The sequence below is a fragment of the Myotis yumanensis genome, unplaced genomic scaffold, assembly GCF_028538775.1.
Source record: "Myotis yumanensis isolate MYYU_CA2020_CCGP unplaced genomic scaffold, mMyoYum1.0.hap1 SCAF_7, whole genome shotgun sequence".
In the NCBI taxonomy this organism is placed as follows: Eukaryota; Metazoa; Chordata; class Mammalia; order Chiroptera; family Vespertilionidae; genus Myotis; species Myotis yumanensis.
Genome location: NW_027223758.1, coordinates 1,904,553 through 1,918,922, shown reverse-complemented (window position 1 = coordinate 1,918,922; position 14,370 = coordinate 1,904,553). Strand labels below are relative to the sequence as shown.

The 14,370-nt window shown below is 61.2% G+C and overlaps 1 protein-coding gene across 5 annotated transcripts in view; it reads left to right on the top strand.

Moving 5' to 3' along the window:
* The window catches only part of MYT1 (myelin transcription factor 1), a 62,769-nt gene that overhangs the window by 21,992 nt on the left and 26,407 nt on the right, over positions 1-14,370 (top strand). For all 5 annotated transcript variants that reach the window (XM_070419534.1, XM_070419532.1, XM_070419533.1 and 2 more), the window contains exons 3-9: positions 4,729-4,783; positions 5,246-5,276; positions 9,686-9,748; positions 10,145-10,392; positions 11,207-12,037; positions 13,525-13,659; positions 14,120-14,210. In XM_070419534.1, the coding sequence (XP_070275635.1) occupies positions 4,729-4,783; positions 5,246-5,276; positions 9,686-9,748; positions 10,145-10,392; positions 11,207-12,037; positions 13,525-13,659; positions 14,120-14,210 (1,454 nt within the window). The remainder of the gene's footprint in view (positions 1-4,728; positions 4,784-5,245; positions 5,277-9,685; positions 9,749-10,144; positions 10,393-11,206; positions 12,038-13,524; positions 13,660-14,119; positions 14,211-14,370) is intronic.

The following is a 14,370-nucleotide window of genomic DNA, read 5'->3' as shown; positions in this document are numbered from 1 at the left end:
CCAGCCAGGCTTTCTCCCTGCCCCTGCCTGGGGCTCCTGACAAGGGAGGGAGGTACCTGATTTCTACCTCTGGGCAGGTACAAATTCCATTTATGGTGGAATTTTAAAGAGAGAGATCAGACATGGCTGCTTCATCAGGGTGTCATTATGTAGCTTTACATTTTAACTTGGGGCTGGAGTGAGCTATGACCCCATGCTTAGAGGTGTCAGGAGAACCCTTCCCAAAACATGTGTTCAATAATACTCCATGGCTGTCCTTTTTGCAAGCAAAACAGAGGCGGTGTCTGCAGCTGCCAGGAGGTCAGACAATGGGTGGAGTCAGAAGATGTCAGACATGCAGTGGGACTCCCCAAGGGAGACAGAGCTGTCCCTGCAGGGAGCCAGGAGAGCTGTGACGCCAGCCGTCAAGGGTGCAGGCGTGTGGGTGAGGGGTTTAGCCTCAGAGATCAGAGGATGGGGAGCTGGGTGTGTGCCAAGGGCTCTGGAGGTGCAGGACCTGCCTGTCTGTGAAGCAGAGGCTGCTCTGGGGCCACCTGTCCACACAGGTGCATGCTCAGAGAAGAGGGAAGCCGGGAGGTGTGCAGGCAGGGGAGCTCTGAAAGGTTCCAGGGGAGAGGAGCAAGGAGCGTACTTGAAGGCTGCCCTTGGTCCTGGGGTGGAGCTGCTGCCGGGTGGGTGTGGAGCCAGCCACAGTGCTTGCTCCTGCAGGCGCGGCCCTCAGCTGAGCCCAGAAACAGCCCAGACCCCCACCCCCCCTGGAGAAAGGGGACACTGGGCAGAACCTTTGGAGCCCATAGGGCAGGTGATGGCCAGTTCCCGGCCACATCCTGTTATGTACCTCTGCCCTCCTCACTCCATGTCACCCCATCTTTCAGGCGGGGCTGCCTGTGGTCTCCTGGGATCAGTGGGTGCTCCCCTCTCTTCCTCTAGGTCTGTTCCAGAGACACTAGAATGCATATGACCTTGTGGCTTCAAAAATTGCCCTAAGCTTTGCAGCTGTTGAAGCGAATTCCGAATAAAATGAAGCATCACCTCCTCCTGCTGCATCCCAGGGCCAGTGAGCATCCCTGAGGCCCCTGGGACCTGCCCAGCCCGAGGCCCGGGTGTGTGCTCAGCCACCTTCCCCAGTTGTCTGTCCATCTGTCCATCCGTTCATCCTTCCATAATATGTTCTGAGCAGAGCGAGGCCACGGCACCTTGCTCTGCAGGACAGTGACCTCGAAACAGGAATGAAGGAGCTTATCTCAGATGGAATTGAGGGCTGTGAGGGCGGAGTGGGAGGGAGCAGGCCTGACTGTTGAGAGGAGCTGACACCTAAGGGTGCTCCTTGCTCCCCAGTTCTGAGCACCTCCCACCCTGGAGGCAGCCTACATGTCCTCAGGTTTTCACTGACCCACTGAACCTCCCTCCCCACCAAGGTCCCGAGTCTGAGCAGCCCCTGAGCAATCTCTCACCTGACTCTAGAGTGAGAGATTCTCGGGTTGTCTGAGGCTCCTTGGGGCTGGGCCTCAGCTATCTATGCAGAAGGGCAGGGAGGCTCCTCAGCTGTGAAGGCCTGGGAAGAACAGAGAAGAAAGGAGTGAAAGGGAGGGAGAGAGGTGATAGACGGGGTAGGGCTGGGGGCTCGAGGGGGGGAGGGCATCTCCAGAGACCACCCTAGAGTCCCTGAACTTGGGGGACAGACCTGGCCTCTGGGATAAAAGTGAAGATGTACAAAGCCTGTGGGCCGTGTGGACTGGACCCTCCTGGATACAGAGTGCCCCTCCCTGACCGCTCTGTCCCTGGCTGGGCCTGAGCTCCTGGCTCACCTCCGCAGCCCCAGAGTCCAGATGAGGTTTGGAGGCTGCTGACCACATGGGCTTGTTTGGTTCCCAGCTTGTAAATGTTCAATCCAGGGAACCCAGTTTGGGCAATGGCAATATGGAGACGGGTCGGACGAGGGCTGGTCTCCGTGGCCTGTGGCTGTGAGAGCCGCGTGGACAGCAGGGAGAGCCTCATGCTGATGTGGGTCCTGAGGTGACGCAGGACAGGACCACCCACTCTGGTTTGCAGATGTGGCCACGCTGGTGTGTCTGCATCTGTAAATTACCGCCCCCCCCCCGCCCAGTTTTCCTTTTGAAGGCAGAACTAGTGAAATATTAATGAGAGCTTAGAGCCGTTTAAGGAGCATGGGAAGTGTGAGAGGCTCCTGTGGCAGAACAAGCTGGAGTTACAGAAACACAGGAGAGTTCTGGGCTGCCTGCCCCCGGGAGAGCGGGTGCTGGAGGCTCGGCTGTGCCAAGGGGCCTTCCCCCTCAAGGGGAGAGGCTGTGCAGTTACCTGGGGGCCACGCCAAAACAGAAACTTGATGGATTTGTACTTGGAACAAGAGGAGGGTTTTTAAACAATAAATGAATGAAAAATGGGGACGTGTCTCCTTGCCTTTGCGGGGTGGGGGCTGCTGGGTGCGCCGGCTCCACCTGGGATGGGAGTGGTGCCCTCAGCCCGAGGCGCTCCACTTTCTCCAGGAGCCCTGGAGCTCGCTGGGGTCATCACAGCCTTGCCCGGTGCTCCCGAGGTAGCCAGAGCCACCGGTTCCAAACAGCTCAGAAAGCGGTCTTGGCTGCCAGGTCCCCAATTCACTCTCACGTTAAAGAGCCAACCCACCTTTTCTCCTTTTAAATTCAGTTTTTCCCTTTTAAAATCAAAGCCGCATGCCCCAAGGAGAACTTCTCACTGACCGACCCTCCGATACAGAGGCCACAGCTGTTAGCTCGACAAAGGGCTTGCCATTGGAGGCAGCACCCGCAACCCACCCCTGCCACCTTCTCTGTTCTCTGCTCTTTGAATAATTTATCTGCAGATAACCAAATTACCAAGGCACACTTTAACCTAGCAGGGTGCTTGCCAACTTCCTTGGGAAACATCACCAAAAACGAGCGGTAGATTGCATTTCAGCTGCAAGCAGGCGCCGGGCAGCCAGGCGTCAGCGTCGAGGTGCGTCCTGCCTGGCTTGCTGCGGCCCACAGGTGCGTTAGAAGGCTCGTAGGGTAATGAAGCCCCCTGGACACCTGCTCCTCTTTTCACTTCCCGTGTGAGCCACTGGTCTGAGGGGAGCCTCGTCTCCAACATGGAAAGTGCAGCCCGGCTCCTGCTGCTGGACAGCTGCACTCAGAGCATGGCCCACGCCCGTCCCCGCACAAGTCACCCCAGGCATCGTCATATGTTGGTGCCGCTTGCGGGAGTTTCCCTCTGCAAAATTCATCTCACTACTTGGGGGGATCCCTCCACCTGTCTTCCCAGGGGCGACCCCAGATTCCGCTCCCCCTGCACTGGCTTCCTCTCTCCCGAAACGTCTCCCCCACTGTCTGCTGTCCCTCCGGCAGCCTCCGGGGTGGCCTGAGGCAGGTGGGCTGCTTCCTCCTTTTCCTGACCGTGGTGAGTGATGCGGCCCGCTCTCCCAGGGCCTCCTGGGGTGGGTAACCGGCAGAGGCCGCTCTCTCTTGGAGACACAGAGCATGTTGGGGCTCCTGCTCAGCGCCCACCTCCTACCTCGTCATCACCTGCTGCCCAGATGTGTCATGAGCGACACAGGCCAAGGATCCGTCTGATGACCTGTAATTCCCGGGGCTCTCCCCCGACTCCTTGGAGGACAGTGTGGGCGTGTCCCCCTCCGAAGTGGATTGGGGCGGGGACTGTGGGGGCATCACTAATGGGCTCCGGTGGCGTCTAGACCAGTGGTTGCCAACCGGTGGTCTGTGGACTACTGGTGGTCCGTGAGGTCTGGGAGGTTGGTGACCGCTGGTCTGGACTGTGCCTTGTCCCCTCGCAGGTGCCACTCAGCCTCTCCTGGGAGAAGTGGCATCGGGTAGGGGCCGGTGGGTCTGGCGAGCTGACCCGTTGGCCTTTATTCATGCCCCAGCCTGGCTCTCACGGACACAGCCTCCGCCTCTGGGCATGCCACAGCCTGGTGGCCGTGGGCAGGTGGCAGGTGGCTGCTCACGCAGATGTGCTGAGACCAGGAGACACGCAAGGTTTCTCAGTTACTATAGAACAAAAGTCTCATTCACAATCTCATTCATATCAATCATTGTTGAAATGATAGTTTTGGGTAGATTGGGCTAAGTTTAGTATTAGCATTAGTTTTAGCTGTTTCCTTTCACATTGTCGGCGCGGCTATTAGAACGTGCACAAGGATGTGTCTCTAGTCCCCAGGGTGGGGCATGCCGAGCAGCCTGGTGCCCCTAGGAACACATGCAGGGGCGACTTGCCCCACGTTAGGGACGGACCCTGAGCTCAGGCCACCTGTCCTTGGACTGTTCCTGGGACAGCATACAGTGAAGCTCACAGCTGTCCCACCTCTGGACGCTTCCTGGATAGTCCATCCGGGTCCCAGTAACCTTTTTCTGACTGGACGACCCTCACGTTAGCTCCAGCAGGAAGCTGGGCACCAGGGCCCAGTGGGGTGGAGTCTGCGCTGGTGAACTGCCCTGGTACCTGAGCCCCTGTGCCTGTGAGAGGGGGGAGCAGGCCCCACCCTCCTCGGTCGGGATGGGACAGGCGCAGGGGACAGGAGGACCCGGAAGTGGGGGGCCTGCTGCTCCAGGTCCCAGGTCTTCCTGCCTTGGGAGCCATTCCTTGGATTCGGTGTCGCAAGCCCGCCTTCACCAGCAAAGCTGGGCTGGAAAGCACGCAGGCAGGCCCGGCAGCCCTGTCTTCCCTGAACGTGACAGCTGCTTCTACTTGCAGATGAGCTTAGAGAACGAGGAGATGCGCGCTCGCACCAGATCCAAGGCCCTGCGAGGTGAGTGCCGCCTCCCCGTCCATCCTGGTGCCACAGCTGGCTCTGTCCGAGTCCCAGGCCGAGGCTGTGGACGCCACCTCCCGCGGGGTCCCTCAGGAGAGCGGCCCACAGCGAGGCCGGCCTGCCTGCTCCTCCCTGGCTGGGGCCTGAGTCTGAGGCCTCTGGCGGCCTCAGGGCGCTGTGGGCGCTGCGGGGCTCTCCCAGACAGAGCGCCGGGTGAGGTGCCAGGCAGACGCAGCTCCGCAGGGTGTTCTCTGTGCAGTTAGAGAAGAGGTGCCTCACTGGCTCTGAGGGCCCAGGAGCCCGTGTTGGGTGGGGCACTTGTCCCTCCAAAGACACCAGCCCTCCCCAGGTTGCACCTAATGTGCACTGGTAGGTCAGGAGGAGGCGGCACGGGGCGGCTGCCATGTCTCCACTGTGCTCGTTTAATGCTGACTCTGCGTGCTTCCTGTCTCTCACCAGCCCCCCTGGAGCCCACAGGTGCCGAGCTCAGGTAAGAGGACTCCCCGCTGGTGCCGAGCGTGTCGCGCCTATGACCCTGCACGTCCTAACGTCCCCCACGGGCTCCTGGGATTGACCAACTGCACCTCGGGCCCTGTTCCCTGACGAGGCCCCTCTCTCCTTGGCATGTGTCAGCTGTCGCCCCCCTCCCCCGTCCTGGCCCCATCACCCAGCCGCCTCATGGCAGGGGCACAGCCTGTGCGCATTGGCCACCACCGGCAGGGCTGTCACGGTCCCTTGCAGTCGTGAGGGCTCTCTTGGTCACAAAGGCTCTGTGTCAGACGGTCTGAGGCCCATTTGGCTGGAGATGGAACAGGCTTCCGGGGCCCGAGGCTTCCACTGACTGGGAAACGCAGGCGGTGTGTTGGGGTCTCCTGTGGCAGAGTCTGCGACTGCAGATCCAGGCCACACCGCTAGGGGCCAAGCCCTGAGGAGGAGGGAGGACAGCCCACCACAGTGAGTGCTGGTCCGAGCTGGAGGCCAGGCCCCTCCTGGAGGATAAGGCTGAGGTGCTCTCACCTGCTGGCTTCTGTCCTGGTGTGGCCAAAGCCTTTAGGGTGGGGATGGCCGAAGGAAACCTACCCCAGTGCCTACGTGCCTGCCTACCAGCACCCTTCCCCCTCCACCCGCCCCAGCACCCCTCCCCCTCCACCCGCCCCAGCACCCCTCCCCCTCCACCCGCCCCAGCACCCTTCCCCCTCCACCCGCCCCAGCACCCCTTCCCCTCCACCCGCCCCAGCACCCCTCCCCCTCCACCCACCCCAGCACCCCTCCCCCTCTACCCACCCCAGCACCCTTCCCCCTCCACCCGCCCCAGCACCCTTCCCCCTCCACCTGCCCCAGCACCCTTCCCCCTCTGCCTGCAGACGGGTTCTTCCTGGGTCTGGGGCCCTGGTCTCAGACAGAACCCCAGGGGGTGGTGTGTAGTGACCGGCTTCTCTGAGGAGGGCAGTGCTGAGCGTTCTGGCTCAGAGTACAAGGGAAGGAGGGAGGTGCTGCTTGCCGAGCGTCCCCAATATGCCATGTGGGCATTGGGTGCCCCATTTAATTTCCAAAAATTCCCTGTGAGGCAGCCTGCACGAAGCTCATCCTTGGAGGGTGGGGGGCTCTGCACACAGCTTTGGTGCTGGGACAGCACCGTGCCCAACCTGTGGGAGCTGGCGGGTGTGCCACCCTCGAGATGCCATGTGGAAGGGCCGGGGCGACCAGCACACCTGATGGAAGTCTCTGTGAGCTTCCAGACTCCCTGCTGGAGACAGAGAACATGCCCTTCCTGAGGCTGCTGGCCTTTCCGCAGAATGCTGGCTCCACCTCGCTGCCCGCCATGCCCTCTCACTAGACGGAGGAAAACTGGGGCCAGCACCACTTTATTCTTCTCTAGGTAGTTGTTGAGCAGTTGCCTGCTGCCAACCAGGAGAACGGGAGGACCCCAAAGTGTCCCAGAGTTCCCCGAGCTCTGGGCTCCAACTTGGTTTCAGAAGGGAAGGGGCATGGGCGGGAGGCGGAGGCTCAGAGCCCGGGCGTGGGCGGCTCCGCGCTGGCTGCTCTGGACCGTCTGGCTGTCAGGGATCCGCACGGAAGCTGTGCCTGCTGGTGTCCTAGTGAGTGGGAACCAGAGGGTGAGAGGGTTAAAGTTTTCCAGCCTGAAGAGCAGAACCACATACTCTGCAGCTCAAAGCACAGTCCTGGGTCAAGGGTGAGAGGGTGAGGGTGGGCGGCAGGCAGACCAGGCGCCCTGAGAGGCTGCGGGACCTCGGAGGCCCTAGGCACAGGTGCAGAAGCTTCCGAGAGGGGCCCACTTCCTTGCCTGGCGTGTGACACTCGCCTGGGGACATCTGGCTTCCGCCTTGGTAATGGCATTTAATTTTGCCAATAGATGAAGTTATGGAGAAGTTAGAAAGGCAAACACAAAGGGTTGGATATTCTCTTGAAGAGAAAATGACTCTCAAATAGATTTGCTTTGAAGCATCTAAGAGGAGAGCCGGCCAGGTGAGTGAGGCTCTGTGAGCGCTGGGCTCTCCAGCTTCGTTAGTCAGACAGGCCCCCGTGGACTTGGTCACAGAGACTGTCTAGTTTCCTGCAGAGAAGCAGGGTAGACTGGGCGCCCAGCGTTCTAGTAACAGTGTCTCCAGCTGTTCTTCAGGTTCCTGAGAACCGACATTAGCCAAGCAGAGCGGACTGTGCCATGAGCTGCACGTGGGAATGTGACATACGGCCACAAACAGCTCTGTGCACGTCGCCCACAGTGGGCACTTTCGTGCCACGGGATGATGGGTAGCAAGCCAGGACTCCTCCCTGTCCAAGCAGATGGGCACACGTCCTGGTGGGACGCCCACTGTTGGTGCTGACACAGGGAGTATAACACAGAAAACTCAGTGCTGTGGTGTGCTCGAGGAGCACCGTGAGGTTAGGGAATCTCAGGCGGAATTGCCTGCAGGACTCACTCTGTGGGTGAGGAATGTGGGCCCCATTGCCCAGAGCTCCGTGCCGCCTGCACCCCAGCTGTCCCTTCACCAGCTCAAGCACAGCCCTGGCGTCTGGACGGTGGCACAGAGGTTGTGACGAGATGAGCTGCCGGGAGGCTGGGACAGGTGGCCCCAGCACCTCCTGCCTCTGGGGCCGGATTTAAGTGTTGGGTGAAAACGTGCGGCCCGGTGGTCTTTCCCTTCACACCGCGAGAGGTGACAGACACTTCCCTGGGGCTTTAGTCCAGGCCCATCTGCTGCCACACACACTGCGTGTTTAGACCTGGGAGTGGTCTCCAGGTCTGCTCAGTGCTGCCCACCCAGGCCCTCCGCGAGCCCGCATCCCAGCACCTCCCTCGTGGTCCTCGCCAGCGCTGCATACTGGCCAGCTGGAGGCCAGGCCCCTTCTGAATCGGTGGGCGGAGGTGTGTCTCGGGGCAGGTGACGTGTTGGGGCAGCGCCAGTGCCCCGCAGGCCTCCCCGGCAGCTGCCACCTAATTGCCTGATTAACTCAATGATTAATCGACTAATTGGGACCTCAGCTTCCATCCCCGGAACAAGGAGCTTTTGTGGAAAGTCTCAAAGCCGGTTCTGGAGAGCGAAGCCAGCCTGGGCTGCCGCTCTGTGCCTGCAAAGGAGACCCACAGTGACAGTGGCATGTCTCCCCGCCCCCGCCCCCTCCCCCACTCCTTCCGTCTGCTTTCTAAATCAATGAAAATCAGCACTGAGAGCGGCCACGAGGCCCCCACATGGGCTGCAGGCAGTGCTCCCACCAGCTGCTCCCCAAGGCGGCCGTGCAGGTGGGGCTTTGCCTCCACCCTCTGTCCTGTTTCTCCCTGACCTGTCACAGGTGTGGCCCTCTGGCCAGTCGGGCCCCACAGCTGTCTGCACTCAGGCCAGTGACCAATCAGGTTAGAAATCATTGTGGGTGTCTGGACGGAGGTCAAGGGTGGTGCCCCTTTCCTGGTCCCAGGAGCCTGCAGATGTCGGGCCCGAATGTTCTTTCCTTCTTGGCTCTGGGGAAGTCCGATCCAAGGTGGAGCTCAGGCCCTGCGGTGTTGCTCCTGTTAAAAATGAGGTCTTCTCCCCTGGGCAGGGCAACTTGGGGTGACCCCCTTCTAGGGGGAGCTCGGGCCCCTCCTTTAGGTGACCTCTCCATCTTGCTGGGTGTCAGTTTGCTGCTCTGTAAAATGGAGTGATCACAGCTCTTTAAAACCCTGGTTTGATGTGTCCGACAGCCAGAGGACGCTCATTCCACACCCCACCCAGGCCCTACCCAGGGCCCTGGGGAGCCAGCTCCTGGAAGGTGGGTTGGGTGGCATGGTCCCCGTTCATGACCAGAAGTTTCTGGAGCTTCCCACGGTTTGGTTCTGTGGGGAGACAGATGATGGTGAAGGGTGAGGAACTCCTGGGGTCTCGTCTCCATCCACGTTCATTCACCAGCCCTGAGGGGAGCTGGGAGAGGCCCCCCATCACCCCCTCCAAGGTCTCGTGGCAGCTCCTGGGTCACCGATCCTCTTGGCTTCATCACACCAGGTGTGGCCGCCACACCTTCGTGTTTGCATGGTCCTTCCTGCAGGCACTGGCTCAGCGCCGGGCGAGGCTGCAGGCCACGGCCTCAGCGCTGCTGGGCCCCCGTGGTGGCCAGAGAATCCCAGCATCTGTGTGTTGCCCTGGGCCAGCCTCGGAGCCTGCTCAGCCCTGGGGAAACTTGGCTCATCTGTGGAGAGGGAGCGCCTTCCCGGAGCTGCGCACTGGGAGCCTTGCCTCCACACAGACACCCTCCTGAAGTTACTTACGTGGGGGAGTGATTTCACTTGTTTTTTGCCACTGCAAGCGGCTGTTCTGAGACCAACAGCTTGGAGACAGTCTTCTGGCCCCGGGTGAGGTCTGGGGTGGGCCCCTCCCCCAGTGACCGCTCTGCTTGCCTCCCCAGCTGCCCCACGCCGGGATGCTCGGGCTCGGGGCACATCCGTGGCAAGTACTCCAGGCACCGGAGGTAAGGAGGCCTGTGGGCCTCACCCTGGTTCCTGGGAAGGAGGGTGGGCTGCTGGGATGCTGTAGCCCATCCACCTCTCTGGGCCTTTTGTGGATCTAGAACCTTCCACGTCTGCCCAAGGCTGCTGAGCCGGTGTCCTCCCACGCCACCTGTTACGGAGGGGCTGTCCCAGCTGAGGCAGAGCGCTGGCTCTCCCAGTTGGGCTGCTGGGAGGCCGCAGGACTGTAGGAGAGCTCAGGGCAGACCCGGGGCACACTGGGGGGTCCATGCAACCCCGCCAACGAGTCTGGGGCTTCCAGCAGAGGGATGGCGATGTGATGCCAAGAGGAACAGGGTGAAGAGCAGGGGAGGCAGGGAGTCAGGGTGGGTGGCCTCAGCCTGGCCCGCTTCCTCCAGTTTACAGAGCTGCCCTCTGGCCAAGAAGAGGAAGCTGGAGGGCCCCGAGGCCCAGCACCTGGTGTCCAAGCGGAAGTCACCCCCTCTGAAGCTGGCTCTGGACGAGGGCTACGGCGTGGACAGCGAGGGCAGCGAGGGCGCCGAGGTGAAGGATGCCTCTGTTTCAGAGGAGTCGGAAGGAGCTCTGGAGGAGGCCGAGGCCGAGCTGGCAGGGCAGGAGGGGGCTCGGCGCCCCCCTCCCACTGAAGGTGCCTTGTTGTTCTTTCTGTCCTGAATCAAGGCTCCCAGTGTGTCCCAGAGAGCCACCACCTGGGCCGGGAGTGCCCTGCCAAGAAAGCCCTTCCTGAGAACAAGGGCGCCCTGTCCACAGGCGGCGGGCTTCCTGCGAGGCCGCGCCTGCGCTGTGTGAACGCTGTGTGACTGGGTGTGTGTCTGTGCACGTGAGAGACTGACACATGGACACAGCTGTGTGGCCCTTGGGAAGTGAAGCCTGGGGCTGTTTGGCGCTTGGTGAGATGGAGGAGGATTGAGGGGGACCCTGTGGGGCACCCTGCCCTTGGCAAATGCTGGTGTGACGGGCCAAGGTCCACACCCCGTTGCACCCCCGAGCTCCTCGGTCCGAGGCGGGTTTGGGTAACTTGTTGCCAGTCCTGCAGGTCCCCACACCTGCCTCCTGTAGCGCTGGCGGTGCCCGAGGGTGTTCCGTCCCTTGGAGCACGGACTGCAGGGCCAGCGCGGGGAGCACCCCACATTTTAGTCATCGCCCTGAAAACATTTAAATTTGGGTCCTTTGCAAAGTATAAATTTGTTTACTACTTTTCAATTTTGAAACAATTTTAAAAAATCGAATGTATTCTTTGAGCTCCACTTTGTGAAGTGATGTGAGAAAGTACCACAATGGAGTGACCCTATCTGCCCCTAAAAAGTCCACTGTGACCTCCAGATCCAGGCAGTGGCAGTGATGCAAATGACCCCACTGACGGCTACTCCTGGACGGGGACAGAAGCCTGGACATCCGCCCTCCTCGGGGGCCCTCCATGTGGCTTTTCTGATCTTGTGCAGGAAGGAGCCCCATCCAGTCTCAGTTCAGTTCCAACCCCGCCGGCACCCCCATAGGCTCCTCCAAAGGCAGCTACAGCAGCTTCCAGGAAGCCATCGCCACTTCCCTCCTAGACCTGGGCCACGTCGCTGAGGAGCCCCTGGTCAGGGAGGGCTCTGGCCAGCAGGCCAAGCCGGGCCCTGGTGTCCTGCACCTGGTGCAGGAGGAAGCGGAAGGAGGGGCCGCCAGCGACAGAGGGGAGAAGGAGGTCTTTATCCAACCAGACGACATCGAGGAGGTCATCGAGGTCACCAGTGAGTACACTCAGGGGCCCGGCCCTCAGTTCCTGGAGGGCGTGGCCAGCGAGGCGCTCCACCAGCAAACAGTCTCTGGGGACCACGAGGAGAAAGAGGAGGAGGAAGCTGAAGAGGAGGAGGAAGAGGAAGAGGAGGAAGAAGAAGAGGAGGAGGAGGAGGAGGAGACCGAGGATGAGGAAGACGAAGAGGACGAGGAGGAGATCACTCCTGATGTGACCTGCCGGGAGGGCGCCCCTCGTTCCCCCCCAGAACAGGCCCCTGAACCCCACAGCCGCAAGCCCGAGTACTCTGTCCTGGTGGAGCTGCGGTCTGATGATGGCAAGGATGAGGACTCGAGCTCCCAGAAGTCCGAGGTCACGGATGAGTCCGAGATGCACGACATGATGACACGGGGGAACCTGGGCCTCCTGGAGCAGGCCATCGCCCTGAAAGCTGAGCAGGTTCGGGCTGCGTGCGAGCCCGGGGAGCTGGGCCTGGGTGAGCCAGTGAAGGTGGCCAGGCCCCTGGATGCCACGCGGAAGACCTACTGCAGCAAAGGTAGGGCTGGCGCAGGCCCCACATGCCCATCCCTGCCCCTCCCCTGGGGACACCAGGTGTGCAGGTGCCACCAGCAGAGACCCGGCCTGATGTAGCGTAGCCGAGGGGCAAAGATCACAGGCCACAGAGCGAGGCATCGAGTCTGAGGACAGGGCTCGCGCTGCACACACAGGGCCACCAGAAAGCAGCACTGAGCCGAGGCACCAGCTGAGCAGAGGCGAGGGAGGGACAGTCACCCAACTCAGTGGCTCAGCCACAGCCTGGGGAGCCACCGGGTTGGGAGGGACTTGCGTGAGTTGTAGGTCATGAGGCCGCCTCGCTTGTGGAGACACAGGGCCATGTTTTCTGGGGACACTCGCTCTTGTGGGACCGGCGCAAGGTCAGATATTCAGGGGCACAGCGGAGGGGACACAGATGGGGACGTTATTTCAACCCGAGGAGAGCTATCAAGGGAGACCCTTTGGGGGTGGCAGACTGAGGGACAGCAGTTTGGGGCTCTAAGTCAGGCCAGCACAGGCTCCTGCACAGGCCTTGAGGGGACATGGACATGAGGATGCTGGAGTGAAGGTGACAGGGACTCGGGGGTGGTGTGGGGTGTCAGTCTGAAGGCAGACTTGGGGCCCACAGTTCAGTGGGACCCTGTTGGGGAGGGGATACAGACCAGTGACAGCCCAGGCCCAGGTGTTCAGGGACTCACACCTGTGGGATGGACGTTAGGGACCCAGATGCAGTGCCCTGCTTTCAGGGCTAAAGTTGAGGGCAGGGACCCAGGGGACAGATGCTGGTGGCTGGGCTGGGAGCACCAGGCTGTGCCAGGCAGGCCCATAAGGCTGGTGCCAGGCTTTGCGAGGCCTCCCTGTGAGAAAGGCTGTGGCCTCTTGGTTCTCCCAGGGGGGTGGCTCTGCCCAGGAGCTTCTCCAGGGCAAAGGCCAGGCTCTGGAGATCACCAGTGCCCTGACAGGTGTCCCCTTCGGGCCCCCACATGCACGAGTGACCTCTCTGGCCTTGCAGAGAGCGATGAGGCCGGTCACTGAGGCTTGAGCTTAAATCTCCGCCCCAGCATTAAGTAGGCATGTGATTTGGGTAAGTTTCTTAACTTCTTTGTCCTCTTCATTTTGTCACAAACAGATGATCAGTCCTGGTAGGGACCTTCGCCCTGACCGCCTCCTTTCTCTGCAGAGGCTGACCCTGAGGGTGGGGCTCCGGCAGGTGTGCCCTCACTCTGAACCAGTGGCAGAGGGACCGGGCATGGCTGCGTAGCTGCTCTCGGGGTGCTCGGTCAGTCTCGGGCTTCTCCGGGCTCTGGGCAGCCCACGTGTGCGGACTGGTCCTCTGGAGTCAGCTTGCTGTGCAGCCCTGGTCCCTCTGGGGCTCTCGGGCAGGCTGGCCACTCTCCTCTCTGGATGCCCAGAGAGAAGGATCAGCTGTCCTCACCACCCAGCATGCAACTTCCTGGGCACCTTCTGACTGGTGTGTTGTGTGTTTAGATTCCTCAAGAGCAGAGAAACGTGAGATCAAGTGCCCAACCCCGGGCTGTGATGGCACCGGGCACGTGACAGGGCTGTACCCGCACCACCGCAGCCTGTCAGGGTGTCCCCACAAGGACAGGATCCCTCCAGAGAGTGAGTAGCTCCGCAGAGCTCAGGACACAGATGGTGTTTGGAAGGTGTCCAAATGGCCACTTGGGCCCTGTTCCTTGGATTGGCACTGTCCAGATGCCCACATGTGAGCCCTATGAGGCTGGGGACATGGAGCGTGCCCAGTCATGCACCTTGAGAAGGCAGCTTGGGTCAGGGCCCCCTGAAGATGGGCACGGGAGGCAGAGCTGAGGGAGATGAGGCCACCTCTGGGCAGGGGCTGGGTTTGCTCGGGGCAAGCCTGTCCTGGTCCCAGGCTGGAGGCAGTAACTGAACCGGAGGTTGGCTGGAGCCAGTCACACTGCACAGCCAGGGGTTGTTAAGCTGAGTCCGTTTCTGCCCCAGGGAGGCAGGGAGCGGCCGGGGGGTGGGGGACATGCCCTGACTGGGCTGAGGCTGCTCAAGGTGCGGTGTGCCTCAGGCTGTGCTCATCCTTCTCTTGCAGTCTTGGCCATGCACGAGAACGTGCTCAAGTGCCCCACCCCCGGCTGCACTGGCCAGGGCCACGTGAACAGCAACCGGAACACGCACAGGAGGTACTTGCGAAGCTGGGCGTGGTGAGGGCGGTCATGGGTGCGCAGGGCCTGCCGTGGCCCCTCAGGGCAGCCACAAGGTGAGGGCAGACCTTGGTGTCACTGGTTTAGAATTTCCTTAAACAAACCACCTGAACAGCGGCTGCTTTGGTGCTCGAGCCCA